The sequence below is a fragment of the Elephantulus edwardii genome, unplaced genomic scaffold (assembly GCF_000299155.1).
Source record: "Elephantulus edwardii isolate Elephantulus edwardi_28Jun2011 unplaced genomic scaffold, EleEdw1.0 scaffold00068, whole genome shotgun sequence".
Taxonomy (NCBI): Eukaryota; Metazoa; Chordata; class Mammalia; order Macroscelidea; family Macroscelididae; genus Elephantulus; species Elephantulus edwardii.
Window position 1 is genome coordinate 8121793 of NW_006399818.1, and position 15956 is coordinate 8137748.

Consider the following 15956-nt stretch of genomic DNA (forward strand, 5'->3'; position numbering starts at 1 on the left):
GAAGTGGATGCTGCTCCTGCTTCCAGGCTTGATTTAGTCGGGAAGCTCCAGCCAACATTGTCCACCATGGGTGTCCATTACCATGATTGGCACGTCACTGTCACAGTCTTCAGCATCACAGCAACCACGACTTGCCTCTGTACAGCAACGCACAGAACAGTGCTATACCACCTGCATGTCAAACACATTCCCAGAAAAGCAGTCGACTCCAAAAGCTTGCCACGATTCATGCACTTACACCACCATGCTCCTTCCTTCTGGCAAAGAGAGCTTCCCCATGGTTCATCCTAGAAAGGGTTAAACCAGGCTGCCTCTTGGAGGCAAGGATTCTGAAGCTTTGTCTGATATACTTTGGACATGTTGAGAGGAGCGACCAGTCCTTGGAGAAGGATGTCATGCTTGGGAGGGCGGAGGGAAAGCGTGGGAGAGGAAGACCCTCTATGAGGTGGAATGATTCAGTTACTGGGGTAATGGAGAAGGTGTGTCGGAAAACAGTGAGACTGGCACTGGATAGGGCAGGGTTTAGGGCTGCTGTACATAGGGTCGCTATGAGTTGCAGGTGACTCAATGGCACATAACAACAACAACAACAGTGAACATAATATTATTTGATGATAATGAGAGGCAACCCAGAGATACATATGGCAAAGAAAAGGACAATAAAAGTTATTTATTATTAAAAGTAAGAAAAAAGTGTTATGAATAAACCATTATGCATAAATCTTCATAGTCAATTAAATGGCAGTGGATTTAAATTTCTCGGTCTTAGGGTGTTATGTGCATATGGTCACAAAAGAAAAATAATATCAACTACTGAAAAAATGGACACTTAAACTAGAATGTTTAAGTTCAAAAAATAAACTCCACACAAATATCCAAGTGGTCACTAAGCCATTTAATCAGAATGCTTTCTATCTCCATCTATAAAATATGGGAGGCAAGATAGGTTTGACTGAACAAAGGTTCTTAATTTTGGAAGTCCATCAAATCATATAAATATGTAAAATAAAAAACTAAGGCATAAAATTCCAAATTTCAGAATTATAGCAAAGTAGAACATAACTGAGCAACAACCAATATAAAAAATGTGTGTCGGAAAATGTTATTAATTGGAAAGAACTTTAAAGAATATCCAACCAAAGCATTCAATATAATGAACTGAGGTTTACAGGGGTAAACAGGTTGCTTAAGTTCACTCAAACAGAAAAGACAGGAGTGAAGTTCTCCTTCTTTTCCCTAATGCGTAATGCCTAGTGAAGAATACTGAATATTTCACGTTGCCAAAAGAACAAACTGATATGTCTTGGAGAAAGTGCTCCTTGGAAAGTATGCTCCTTGGAGGCAAGGATGGCAAAGCTTCGTCTCACATACTTTGGGCGTGCTGTTTAGGAGAGGTTATTCTGTAATAAGGGACATCATGCTTGGGAAGGAAGAAGGCAGAACAGAGGAAGACTCTCAACAAGATGGATTGGCACAGTGATGACATCAATGGATTTGACTAGGTCAGAGACGATGAGGATGGCACAGGATAGGACCAGGGTTCTGATCTGTGGTTCACAGTGTCTCTAGGAGTCATGCTCGATGGGACAGCACCTAAAATAACAAAGAGCTCTGGAGGTATAAAAGTTAAACACCATGGGTGGAGGGGTGGTCAGGGAGAAGAGTGAAACAATGATTGAATGGAAATCCAAAGTCTCTGTAAATTTTCATTCAAATTAATAATAAGGAAAAATATATAAAGGGGAGGGAGGAAAGTGAAGCACCAAAAGCTTGGAGATTCAGACTGACTCCATGGTTGTATAGGAGAAAACTCTGCAGGTCTGTACCTGAAAATACTGCAGCCAAGCAAACCCTATAAGACAGTTACATAAGGTTGTTGTTATGTTCCATTGAGTAGCTTGCGACTCATAGCGACCCTATGTACAACAGCCCTAACCCCTGCTCTGTCCTGTGCCAATCGCACTGTCTCTGACACACCCACGCCGATTACCCTAGTCACTGAATCAATCCACCTCATAGAGAGTCTTCCTCTCCTGTGCCATCCCTCCACCTTCCCAAGCATGATGTCCCTCTCCAAGGACCGGTCGGTCCCTTCTTGAAACATGTCCAAAGTATGTCAGATGAAGCCCCAGAATCTTTGCCTCTAAGCAGCAGCCCGGTTTAATCTTCTCCAGGTTGAACCTGTTTGTTCTCTTAGCAGTCCCTGGTACATTCAATACTCTTCCCCAGCACCACAGCTCAAAGGTATCAATTCTTTTCTACTCCCTAGCCACTATCCTGCTCTCTGACACATAGCAAGTGACTGGAAAGACTATAGCCTGTATCAGGTGCACCTTAGTCTTCAGAATGATACCATTGTTGCTTTTCAATACAATGGAGAGGTCCCTAATAGCAGACTCTCCCATTGCAATACGTCTTTTAATATCCTGGCTGCTGGTGCCAAGAGTGTTGACGGTGAAGCCAAGCAAACTAAAGCTGTGAACAATCTCAATCTCTTCACCATCCATCCTGATGCTGCCAATTGGCCCAGTGGTGAGAATCTCTGTCTTCTTAATATTGAGCCTCAATCCATATTGAAGGCTGCAGTCCTTGACCTTCCTGCAGTAAACACTTCAGGTCTTCCTCAGTTTCAGCAATCTAGGTTGTGCCATCTGCATAATGCAGCTTGTCGATGAGTCTTCCTCCAATCCTGATGCCACATTCCTTCTTATAAAGACCAGCCTCACAAATTATCTGTTCCACATACATATTGAAAAGGTATGGAGACAGGACATGTCCCTGATGCACTCCTTCCCCATTCTGAATCATGAAGTGTTCCCTTTCTCTATCATGAAGACTGCTTCCTGATCCAAGTATAGGTTTTACATGAGCACAATCAAGTGTTCTGGGATTTTCATTCTTCTCAAGGTTAGCAACAATTTGTTGTGATCCTCACAGTCAAATGCCATGGCATAGTAAATAAAATACAGATAGACATTCCTCCCGCACTCCCTCCTCTCAGCCAAGATCGTTCAGACATTGATGATAATGTCTCTACTGCCACAGCCTTTTGTAAATCCAGCATGTATTTCTAGTGGTTCTCTGTCAGAGTACTGTTTCAGTTGTTTTTTAATAATCTTCAGCAGGATTTGCTTGTGAGTGGTATTGGTGACATTGTTTAATAAGTTGCACCCTCTGTCTAGTCACCTTGTTTTCAGAATGGAAATAAATATGGACCTCTTCCAGTCAGTTGGCAGGAAGTTGTCCTCCAGATTTATTGGCATAACCTGATGTGCACCTCCAGGGCGTCATCTGTTTATTGAAATATGTCAACTGGAATTTCATCAATTCCTGGGGACTTATTTTTTGTCAATTCCTTCAGTGCAGCTAGAACTTCTTCCTTCATCACTATTGCTACTTGATCATGTGTTGTTTCATGAAATTCTTCTGTGTCAGTCAATTCTTTTTTGTACAGTGACTCTGTGTACTCCTCTTTCCATCTTCTTTTAATGCTTCTCAGATCATCCAATATTCTGCCCATAGAATCCTTAAGTATTGAGGCTTGAATTTGCTCTTCAGTTCCTTCAGCTTAAAATGTGTTGCACTAGTTCTGCCCTTCTGATTTTTCCAACTCCAGCTTTTAACACATGTCAGTCTGATACTTTGCTTTGTCTTGTCAAGCTTCCCTTCGAAGTCCTCTGTTCAGCTCCTTAACTTCCTGCTTCCTTCTATTTGCTTTGGTTTCTTGGTGATCTACTCCAATATTCAGAGTCTCTTCTGACATTCATCTCTGTCTTTTCTTCCTCTTCTGTCTTTGTGATGACCTTTTCATTCTTCATGGATGATATTCCTGATATCCTCCCACAGCTTATCTGGGCTTTGTTTATTAGTGGGTAAAGCCTCAAATTTGTTCCTGAGATGGTTTTGAATTTTAGATGGGATAAACGCAAGGTCAAATTTTTGTTCCTATGGATTTGATTTGATCTTCTCTAGCTTTAATTTACATGTGAGTAGTTGAATGTCTATTCCATCATCAGCACCTGACCTAGTTTTCACAGCTGATAATGATGATATTGTTCAATAATTCCCACATTGTGTTGGATCACCTTTATTGGGAATGGAACAAATATGGACTCTTTCAGTCACTATGCTAGGCAGCTGTCCTCCAAATTTTCTAACACAGACTGGTGAGTATGTCTAGGTCTGTATCTGTTAGTTGCAATGTGTCAATTTTTATTCTATTAATATCTTCTGCCTCATATTTTGCCAATGCCATCAGTATAGTTTGAACTTCTTTCTTCATTACTATCGGCTCTTGATAATATGTTATTTCCTAATAATTCAGTGTGGACCAATATTTTGATATGCTCTAACTCTTTGTATTCCTTCCATCTTTTTTTTCCTTCAATACTGTACCAGTTTATTATTTTGTTGAGGTCATCTTGACATTACTGCACTATTTCTTAAGTTTGTGTTTTGTGTTTTTTTTTTTTACTTATGACTGTGCATGTGATTCTGTTTTATTAGACTTGAGTGGCAAAATCAATTTAGTCTTGTTTCTTTTTTATTATTTATTTTTAAAAAAATTTTAATGAACATTCACAGAGATTTTGGATTTCCATTCATTCATTGTTACACTTTTCTACCTGCCCACCCCCCACCCACCCCAGTTCGCTCCTCTCCTTGGAAAGTAAAAGAAAAATTCCTTCATTGATATACAATCCCCCTACCCCCTGACCCCGGTTGGGAAGAGACAGAGAAAATTTGGATTAATTCTGTATACTGCATTGAAATAGATGAGGGAGAGAACAGTTTAAAGGCAATATATGATTGGGTATTATGGTTATGACAAGAGTCCAGAATGAAGCTTCCATCTTCTTTTAATGTGTTGTGGATCATTCCACATTGCTTATTTCATATTGCTAACTACTTTACAGCTTAGGTGTGCACATGTTTGCTTGTTTGTGAATTTCTCTTTTTAGTACAACAAATGCCTGTCAGTTTGCTGTACTGGACTAACTTGTGGGATGCTTTAATTTTGGAAACAATGCTATCAGTGTGCCAAATGCCAAAAAGGTCACCCATGGTAGACAGTTTCAGTGGAGCTCTAACGCTAAGGAAGAGTAAGAATCAAAATAACCCACATCCATTTCTGAAACAGCAGGCCTATGTAAACCCAATGAACAATACAGAAACTTGGGAAGTATAATATTAGAGGAAGAACTAAGATTGAAAGTCAATCAAAATGAAGAGAAAAAGCTTCCAAGACCCTTTAATAATTGGAATGTGGAAAGTGGTGGTGGTGTTGTTATGTGCTGTTGGGTCAACTACAGCTCATAACAATGCTATGAACGATAGCTATGAAACTGGTTTTATCCTCAACCAATCACCGTTCCTGGTATACTTGCCTCTATTGCCTCAGTCACTGTGTCAATCAATCTCATTCAGGGTCTTCTTCTTCTTCTGTGTTGACCCTCCTTCTTTCCAAACATGATGTTTTTCTTCAGGGACTGACCCCTCCTAGTAACATGTCCAAAGGATGTGAGACAGAACTTCAGAATCCTTGACTCCAAGAACCAACCTGGTTTTACCCACTCCAGCACAGACCTGTTTGTTCTCTTGGCCGTGCAAGGTATGTTGAATACTCTTCTCTAGCACCACAACTCAAAGGCATCAATTCTTCTTCTGTCATCCTTAGTCACTGTCCAGTTCGCAGATGCACAGGAAGGAACTGAGAAGACCATGGCTTGGATCAGGCACACCTTAGTCTCTAGGCTGTCACTGTTGCTCCTTTGCACTCTGGAGAGCTCCTAGACAGCATGCTTCCCCTGTTCAACTATTCTTTTGAATTTCTGACTGCTGGTGCTGAGAGTGTTGATTGTGGACTTAATTTCTCCATCTACCAGGATGTTGCCAATTGGCTCAATGGTCAGAATTTTTGTTTTCTTGATGTGGAAATGCGATCCATATTAAGACTGCAGTCCCTGACATTCTGCAGCAAATGCTCCAAGCCCTATTTAGTTTCTGCAAGCAAGATTGTGTTATCTGCACAACACAGGTCGTTGAGAAGACTTCCTACAGTCCTGACGCCACATTTTTCTCCATAAAGTCCAGCATCCCAAATTATCTACTCCACATATGGACTAAAAGGATCTAGAGAAAGGATACACCCTGGGCTCACTCTTTTCTTGCTTTTGAACCATGCAATGTTTCCTTCCTCTGTTCTGACAAATGTTCCATGGTCCAAGTATTGGTTTTGCGTGAGCACAATCAAGTGTTCTGTGATCCTTTCTTCTCAAAGTTAACCATCATTTATTGTGATCCAAATAGTCAAATGTCTTTGCACAGTAAATAAAACACAAATAGACATTCTTCTTGTACTCTCTGCTCTCAGCCAAGATCCATCTGACATTGGCAATGATAATCCTATTGCTGTGACTTTCCTAAATCTAACTTGTATTTTTGCTAGCTCTCTATGTACTGTTGTGGTAAGTTTTGGATAATCTTCAGAATATTTTGCTTGTGTGTGCTATTCATGATATTGTTCAATAATTTCCACACTCTGTTGGATCACCTTTTTTTTGGAAGACGGGAACAAATATGAGTCTCTTCCAATCAGTTGTGGGTATTTATCCCCAGATTTCTTTGCACTGTTTGCTGGACAGGTCCACGGCAGGATGATGCAATACATCAGTTGGTATTCGATAATGTCCTGGGGTCTTGTTTTTAGCGAATTTCTTCAGAGCAGTTTGAACTTCCTCATATATCACCATCACTGTTTATAAACTTCTTCTGAGATGCCAGCATGAGAAAGAATATAGAATCTACCAAGTACATATAAGAAAACTAGAAGCTGTAAAAAATTGAATGGAACACATGAAGATCTATATTCCAGGCATTAGTGAGATGACATGGATTGGCTCTGGCCACTCTGAATCAGACTATCACAGGGTATAATGTGAAAGAAATGAAAACCAAGAAGAATGGTGTTGTACTCATAGTTAAAAAGACAATTTCAAGTTCTATCCTGAAATGCAATGCTGTGAGGGATAGGATACTCTTCATTTGCATACAAGGAGAGCTGTTAATATGACTATTATTCAACTTAATCCACTACACTGTATACATTATTCAAAATACAGTTACACATTTAAAAAGTTTTAGAGTTGACAGTAAACCAAAAACATACCATGAAGTCTAATTAAGACTAATTAAAATAGTTTAGTTAGTAAAGAATTCTAGCTTGAGCCTTATGCTCATTTAATATATTTTAAGATTATCCAAAATAGCACCCAATTTTGGACGTCAATTCTGAATCACCGTGGCCCTGTAGGACAGAGCCTTATTGCCCCCAGAAGTCTTTTAAGGCTGTAAATCTTCACAGAAGCAGACTGTCATATCTTTCTTCCATGGTGTGGCTGGTGAGTTCAAATCATCTATCTATTGGTTAATAGCTGAGCACTTAATCACTGCACAAAGATTCCAGAAATATATCCCTATAGGATCAAATGGACAATAGCAACTTAGAAGACTAGATAAGAGCCAATGAGATTATGTTAGTGGAAAAGTCAGCAAAGGATGATAAAACAGGTTGTACAGGTCAAAGAGTGTCATTAGCGCCACTGAATTGAACAGGTAGAAGCTGCTGAATTGGTGTAGGGTTGGTTATGTATATTCTCAACAATAACAAAATAAAATAAACTACATTAAAAAAACTAGAGTTGAAAAAAATTTGAGTTGAGAACTATAAAATCAGAAAGACAATCAAAGCTGCCAAAGGGAAAGCAATTTAGCTAAACAGTAAAGATTTCAATTATTTGCATGCATGCTCATGGCTTATACTATCAACCCTTACTGTGTTAGAGTCGGTCCTGACTCCTAGCAACCTTCCATCAGGTGTCCAAGGCTGTAAATCATAACAAAAGGAGACTGCTCATCTTTTCCCAGGGACACCCTAGAGGATTCAAGCTGCCAGAGCCACGTGAACGTTGGGTTAGCAGCACAGCTCTCTGTGAACTATGCCTCTATTACTGCTATGTATTATCAGAACCAACTCAATGATGACCCTCCAGTGGTTCATCAAAGGCACTAAATCACATTAAGGAGACTTCCCATTCTTCTCCAATAGACCCACTGTTGGAACTGAACTGTGTGCCTCTGAGATTTCAGTGCAAGTCCTTAACACTAAGCTCTGAAGTCTCTATGAAGCCAAGTCAACTCAGCAGCACCTAAAAGAAAGCATTCTCACGGAAAGCAAGGAAAGCAGGATCTTGTATTGCCGTCAAGTTAGAACTAACCCACAGCTGATTCTCCACTGCGTTTTTAGAGGCTGTAAATGGCATGGGAGGAGTGTGGGCATTTCTCCTCCAGGGAGCTTCTGGTGGATATGAGTAACCCAGAGGTGTTGTCTTTGAGGTAGCTTTGGTCTATGCTATCAGAGCTCCTGTTTGCACAGTCACAGGGAAACACTAAAAAGAGAAGGAGAAGGAGCTTTTCTCCCATTCCTCCCACCTGCCTCATAATGCCCTGCAACTTTCTCCCTTCTCCCTGGGTGATATTAGGCAATTTCAGAAGATTTTCTCCCCCAAGGCACACACACACATTCTCAGCAACCGTCTAAGAAAGCTGAACTCGCCAGGGCTGATGCCGCCTGTGCATCTCTCAAACTCCTCTAACCCCAGTGGACTGATGCGGGGAGATGTAGTTAACTTCATCATCCGTAACTGAATACACGAGGATACCAGTCCAAATAAACGGCACTTACTTATGTCCATTTAAGGCTGCGTGGTGTAATGCAGTGTAACCCGAACTGTCGGTGCAGTTCACATTGGGGCCTCGCCATATGCTGCAAAGAAAGCAGAAACACAAAGTTAACAGCTAAGCAGAATCACAGTTTGGGGGGGAAAAAGAAAACCCAATATATAGAAGCCTGCTAGTCCCAGACTCAGGAGCATGTCACATATGAACATTTCAGCCGTGTAGAAAATGATCACCATCTTTCATGCAATCCCTTCAGAACAATAACTTCATTATCAGATGCCAGGAAACAGATGAGGATGTTAACGACTTTGAGAAATTATTAGCACATGTATGACCAATGCCATGCATTAAAATCCAGATCCAAAGATTCCCTCTGCACTCCCTGTCATTACTTAAATATTGGAAGCAATTAGCACTCAGCTACTATATTCTGTACCAACGAATCAAGATTGATGACACCCGCCTCCTCTTTTTTAGCACACACGTTCCAAGATGGCAGTGATTTATGTAAGTTATAAGATATTTTTGCACTCTGGTAGAACATAATCTCTTCTTGCTGTTCTATTGCTACCAAGGAAATGTAGCCAGTATTTCAGGCTTGAAAGTAGAATTGAATATGTGGATGGTTGTAAGCCACAGAAGATGCCAACAGTTTTGCAGTTTTCACTGAATTTACTATACAAGATTGAATGGATAACACATGTAACTACATTATAAAGAGAGAGACAGTCAAGGAGAAGGTGGAGGGAAAGGTGGGGGGGTGGTGAAGACAGTCCATTTTACCTAATTGCTACAATTAAAAGAAATATCTTTAGCTTTTAAAAAACTAAAACACTTTTCCAAAATTAACTTTATCTATTCATAATGACATTGTTTAATGACAACTAATTCAAGGATTCACAAAACTTTCATTGTACACCAATTTCATGTCATGCATTAAGCTAAGCAGTGAAAGAAGAAAAAATCGTAAGTCAAGGACATTCTTTAAAAGAGCATAGACTAATGGAGAATCATATGGTAATAATCACATGGTACACTATGCAGGGAATGAAAAAAAGAGGAAGAATGGTGTTGCATTCATAGTCAATAAGTCAATTTCAAGTTCTATCCTGAAATACGCTGTTGTGAGTGATAAGGATACTATCCATATGCATACAAGGAATACCCGTTAACCTGATTATTATTCAAATATATGCTCCTACATCTAGAGCCAAAGAGGAAGAAATTGAGAATTGTTACAAAATTTTGCAGTCTGAAATTGACCGAATATGCAATCAGGATGCGTTAATGATAATTGGTGACTGGAATGCAAAAGTAGGAAACAGTATAGAACTAACAGTAGTTGGAAAATATGGGTTTGGTTATAAAAATGGAGCTAGAAATAAAATGACCCAATCTAGAACTTACAGTGATTTATTCACCACAAATACTTTTTCTAAAAGACACAAATGATGACTTAACACGTGGATTTCACCTGATGAGCTGCACAGGAATCAGAATAACTCCATTGTGGAAGAAATCATTGTAGAAGCTCAATAGTGGCAATCAGAACTAGGCCAGTGGCACACTGTGGGTCAGATCATCAATTATTCACATGCAAGTTTAAATTGAGGCTGAAGTAAATTTTAAACAGTCCACAGGAACTAAGATATAACCATTAATCAATTCCATCTGAATTTCATCATCCTCCTAAAAATAGGGTTGAGGCATCGAACACCAATGATAGTGGCCAGATGAGCTGTGGGATGATATCAGGGATATCATCCATGAAGAAAGCAAATGGTCATTTCAAAACAGAGGAGTAAGGGAAAAAAAATGGAGGTCAGAAGAGACTCTAAAGATTGCACTGAAGCCTTGAGAAGCCATATCTAAGGGAAAACATGTCCAAGTAAGAGAATGGAACAGATGATTTCAAAGGGAAGCTCAGTAGGACAAAGCAAAGTATCATAATGGAATGTGTAGAGAGCTGGAAATTGAGAATAAAAGGGGGAAATTCGCTCTGCATTTCTCAAGCAGAAAGAAATTAAAAACAGATTTAAGCCTTGTGTCACAATATCGAAAGATGCTATGGGTAATATACTGAATGACCGAGAAAGCATCAAAAGAAGATGGAGGGAATACAGAGTCACTGTACCACAAAGACTTTACTGGCATTGAAAAATTTCAGAAATTACCATATGAAAACAAGTAATTGCAAAGACCAAGGCCTGGAAAAGGCACACCTTAGTCTCCAGACTGACATCGTTGCTTTTCATCACTTTAGAGAGGTCCCTAAGAGCAAATTTTTCCCAATGCAATTCATCTTTTGATTTCCTGACATCTGATGTTAAAAGAGTATTGATTGTGGAGCCCAGCAAGCTGTAATTGTTAACAACCTCAATCTCTTTTCCATCTATCAAGGTGCTGCCAATTGGACCAGTGGTTAAGAATCTTTTTTTTTCTTGATGTTAAGCTTCAATCCATATTCAAGACTACAGTCCTTGACCTTCTGTAGCAAGTGCTTCAGTTTTTCTTCAGTTTTAGTAATCAAAGCTGTTTCATCTACATAATGTAGGTTATTGATGAGTCTACCTCCAGTTCTGATGCCACATTCCTTCTCATAATGCCCTGCTTCCCTAATGATCTGTTCTGTAAATAGTTCGAAAAGGTAAGGAGATAGGATGCATCCTTGATGCACTCCTTTCCTGGCTTTGAACCATGTAACATTTCCCTCCTCTGTTCTGAGGATTGTTTCCTGTATAGGTTTCACAGAAGCACAATCAGGTGTTCTGGGATTTTCATTTTCCTCAAGGTTAGTCACAATTTTTTGTGATCCACACAGTCAAATGTCTTTGAAACACAGACAGATATCCCTCTGGTACTCTTTGCTTTCGGCCTAGATCCATCTTACACTGGAAATAATGTCTCTAGTTAAACAATCCCTTCTAAACCCAGCTTGTACTTCTGGTAGTTCTCTGTCAATATACTGTTCCAGTCGTTTCTGAATGATCTTCAGCAGGATTTTGCTAGTGTGTGACATTAATGATAATGTTCAATAATTTCCACACTCTGTTGAGTCACCTTTTTTTGGAATGAAAATTTCTTCAAATTGTGGTGGAGAAGGGTCTTGAACATATCATGGACTACCAAGAAAATAAATAGGTCTATCTTGGAGAGGGTGAAACCAAGCCTCACCTTGGAGGCTAGGATTTTGAAGCTCTGTCTCACATACTTTGGGCAAGTAGCCAGGAGAGACTGGTCCTTAGAGAAGGATATCATGCTTGGATGTATAGAGGGACAGTGCAGGAGAGGAAGACCCCAGAGGAGATGGACTGATACAGGGACTGAGACAATGGGGATTGGTGTGTCAGAATTAATGAGACAGGCTCAGGACAGGGCAGGGTTCAGAGCTTTTGTACACAGGGTCACTATGGGTAGCAGGCAACTCAATAGCAAAAAACAACAACAAAACCATGTGAACAGGAACCAGTGGTAATGATGGAGAAAGTAGAAGCTGCATTGAAGGCACTGGAAAAAACATAAGGCCCCAGGAATCGATGGGATAGCAACTGACTTTTCAATTAACAGATTCAGCCTTGAATGTACTCACTAGTTTATGCCAGGAAATTGGAAGGACAGCTGTCTGGCCAATGGATTAGAAGAGGCCCATATTTGTTCCCATCCCCAAGAAAGGTGATTCAACTGAATGTGGGATTATAGAATATCACTGATAATCACATAAAAACAAAATACTGCTGAAGATCATTCAAAAACAGCTGGAAGAGTACATAGATAAGGAACTTTCAGAAATTCAAACAGGATTTAGAAGAGGCCACAGCACCAGGGATATCATTGCTGATGTCAGATGGGTCCTGGCTGAAAGTAAGGAATACCAGAAGAATGTCTCTTTGTGCTTTATTGACTATACAAATGCATTTGACTTGTGGGTCATGACATGTTGTGACTGACACTGAGAAGAATGGGAATCCCAGAGCACTTGATTGTGTTCATGTGGAACCCATACTTGAATCAGGAGGCTGATGTGCAAACAGAGCAGGGGAACACTATATGATTTGGATTTGGGAAGGGTGTGTGTCAGGGTTGTATCCTCTCTCCATACCTGTCCAATCTATATGTTGTTATTGTTTTGTTATTATGTGCCATCGACTCACTTGCAACTCATAGCGACCCTATGTTCAAGAGCTCTAATTGCAGTTCTATCCTGTGCCAACTTAGCCATCTCAAACACACTCATTCCCACCACTAATATGTTGAGTTAATTATCCAAGAAGCTGCACTCTATGAAGAAGAGTGTGACATCATGATTGAAAGGAGACTCATCAAAAGCCTGCGTTATACAGATGACACAATCTTACTTGATGAAAGTGAGAACTTGAGGCACTTGGTGCAGAAAATCAAGGAGTGCAGCCTTTGATATGGATTGTATCTCAATGTCAGGAAAATGAAGATTATTATCACTGGACTAAAAGGCAGCAACATGATGGATGGAAAGGAGATTGAAACTGCCAATAGCTTCATCTTGCATGGACCCACAATTAGCATCCTTGGTATTAGCAGTCAAAAAATGATGGAGATGCATTGCACTGGGAAAATCTGCACTTAGGGACCTTTGCAAAATATTGAGGAGTAGTGATGTCAGTTTGAGGACTTAGGTATATCTGATTCAGGCCAGTTTTTCTGATTACTTGCTATATATCTGAGAGTTGGACAATTAATAAGGATGACAGAAAAAGAATTGACACCTTTTGGCTGTGGTATTGGAGAAGAGCACTGAACATCCCATGGACAGTCAAAAGAATGAACAAAAATATCCTGCCTCCAAGGAGCACCCACTCTGGCTGCACCTTTTCCAAGAGATATTTATGTGTCCCTTTGGCGGTTCATACTACATTAAAGAAAAAACAAATTCTTCACTAAAATTAAGATCTCTGAACTCCAAAGACAATGTCAAAGGAATGAAAGTAAAATAGACTTTAAAGAAACATTTAAAGATCACATTTTGATATCTTTTTTCTATCCAAAATAGATGGCATACTTCCACAAAACACTAATAAAAAAATTAAGAATTGAATAAAGAAAAAGGGAACAAAAGATCTGAACAGAAATTTCTTCATAACAGAAGACTTACCAATAGCAATAAGAGTATAAATAAACCTACTGGCAAGAAGCTACACTGCAATCCCAGAGGTACGTGGTTCAAATCCACCAGATGCTCTGCTGGAGAAGGAGGGAAAATCTCCTCCTGTACTAGTCAGATCCAATTTGACAGTACAGACACAAAAATAATAAAATTTTAAAAAATAGTATAAAAAATATCCTGAGCAACATTTATCACTAGAGAAATGTAAAGTGCAATTATAATGAGATAGTACAACAAACTATCATTTAAAAAACTTGTCATAGCAACATTGGTAATGAGTTAATCAATACATACAATACATACTAATGTTAAAGATGTAAAACCATACAAGTATTTCAAAAAACAAATTTAATGGTTTCCTAAAAATATTAACCATATACTCCATAGAATCTAGTCTTTCTACGTAGATATTTCATTTCAAGAGAAATTAAAGTTCATATCCATAAAGAGACTTATACTTGAATATTTTGACAGTAGTTTCATTTTAAGTAGCCCGAAAATGAAATTACCAAAATATTCATTAATGGGTACATAAACAAACCAAGTGTGATAGAGCCATACAATAGAACACTACTCAGAAATACAAAGAACTGAAATACTGAAAAACCCAGCCACATAGATGAATCTCAAACTATGTTGAAAGAGAGCAAACAAGAAAAATTTAGAATGAATGATTTTGTTTATAAAAGGTAAGAAATGCACATTTACCTACAGAACAGGAAAAAGCTAGATGTCTGCCAGGGGACTGAGGATGGAATGAGGGAAAGGTGAAAGTAAAATGTTATGTGTAATGGATAGATTAATTATCTTCATTGTAACAAAAGGTTATGTTAAGGGTTTGCTGCTCAATTTGGCTTCCCTAGTCATTTTCAGACTTTGCCATGTAGATAGGTGAGAATATGTGAGAAGAGTGAGTTAGCCTACCCACAAGGGGAATGGTTTGTCTCACCAATCCACAAGAGTATTGGCCAACCATTAGTCTTATCATTAAGAAGATACAGAAGCAGAATTTCTATGTCTAAAGGGTTTTCAGAGGCCTACTATTTCAGATGTGTGAAATGTGTGATATTGTAGGATAATATCCACATTCTGTCAAGACACCTTTTTTTTGGAATGGGAATTAATATGGATCTCTTCCAATGAGTTGGCTAGTTAGTTGTCCTCTAGATTTCCTGTCACCACCTGGTAAGCATGTCCAGGATAGCAGCATCTCTTTGCTGAAATACGTCAGTTGGTAATCCATCAGTTCCTGGGGCTTTATTTTTTTTGCCAAGTCCTTCAGAGCAGCATAAACTTACTCCTTCATAACCATTGTCTCTTGGTCATATGTTGCTTCTTGAATTCTTCTGTGTCAGCCAATAATTTTTGGCATTCCTTCCATCTTCTTTTAATACTTCTTAGACCATTCAAGATTCTGCCCATAGCATCCTTAAGTATTGCAATGTGAGGCTTGATTTTGTTCTTTAGTTCTTTAGTTCTTTCAGCTTAAGAAATGCCGAGGGATTTAGATCCTTTTTTTAACTCTAACTCTTTGTAAGTTTCATTATAATACTTTGTATTGTCTTCCCGAACTGTCCTTTAAAATCTTCTATTCAGCTCCTTTACTTCTTGAATTCTTCCCTTTGACTTCTCGGTGCTCTAGTACAATATTCAGTCTCTTCTGACATTCATCTTGGACTTTTCTTCCTCCTCTGTATTTGTAATGACCTTTTGCCTTCTTCATGGATGATATTCTTTATATCCTCCCACAGGTTTTCTGGTCTTTGTTCACTATTGTTCAAGGCTTCAAACCTACTCCGGAGTTAGTTTTAAAATTCAGGTGGGACAGATTCCAGGTATTACTTTGATTCTTGAAATTTTATTTCACCTTCTTTATGTGTACTTCTTTAATCTGAACCTGCATATGAGTAGTCAGTTGATGGTCTCTTCCACAATCAGCACATGGTCTAGTTTTCACTGCTGATACTGAACTTCTCCAATGATTCCTTCAGATATAATCATTCTAATTCCTGTGAATACAATCAGATGAAATTAATGTGTATAGCCTGCCTTTATATTACTTATAAAAGGTTTTGCT

The 15956-nt window shown here is 39.1% G+C and overlaps 1 protein-coding gene across 2 annotated transcripts in view; it reads right to left on the bottom strand.

The window, feature by feature from the left end:
* Positions 1-15956, bottom strand: part of ANKS1B (ankyrin repeat and sterile alpha motif domain containing 1B) — a 1992519-nt gene that overhangs the window by 1696507 nt on the left and 280056 nt on the right. For both annotated transcript variants that reach the window (XM_006888510.1, XM_006888509.1), the window contains exon 2: positions 8744-8824. In XM_006888510.1, the coding sequence (XP_006888572.1) occupies positions 8744-8824 (81 nt within the window). The remainder of the gene's footprint in view (positions 1-8743; positions 8825-15956) is intronic.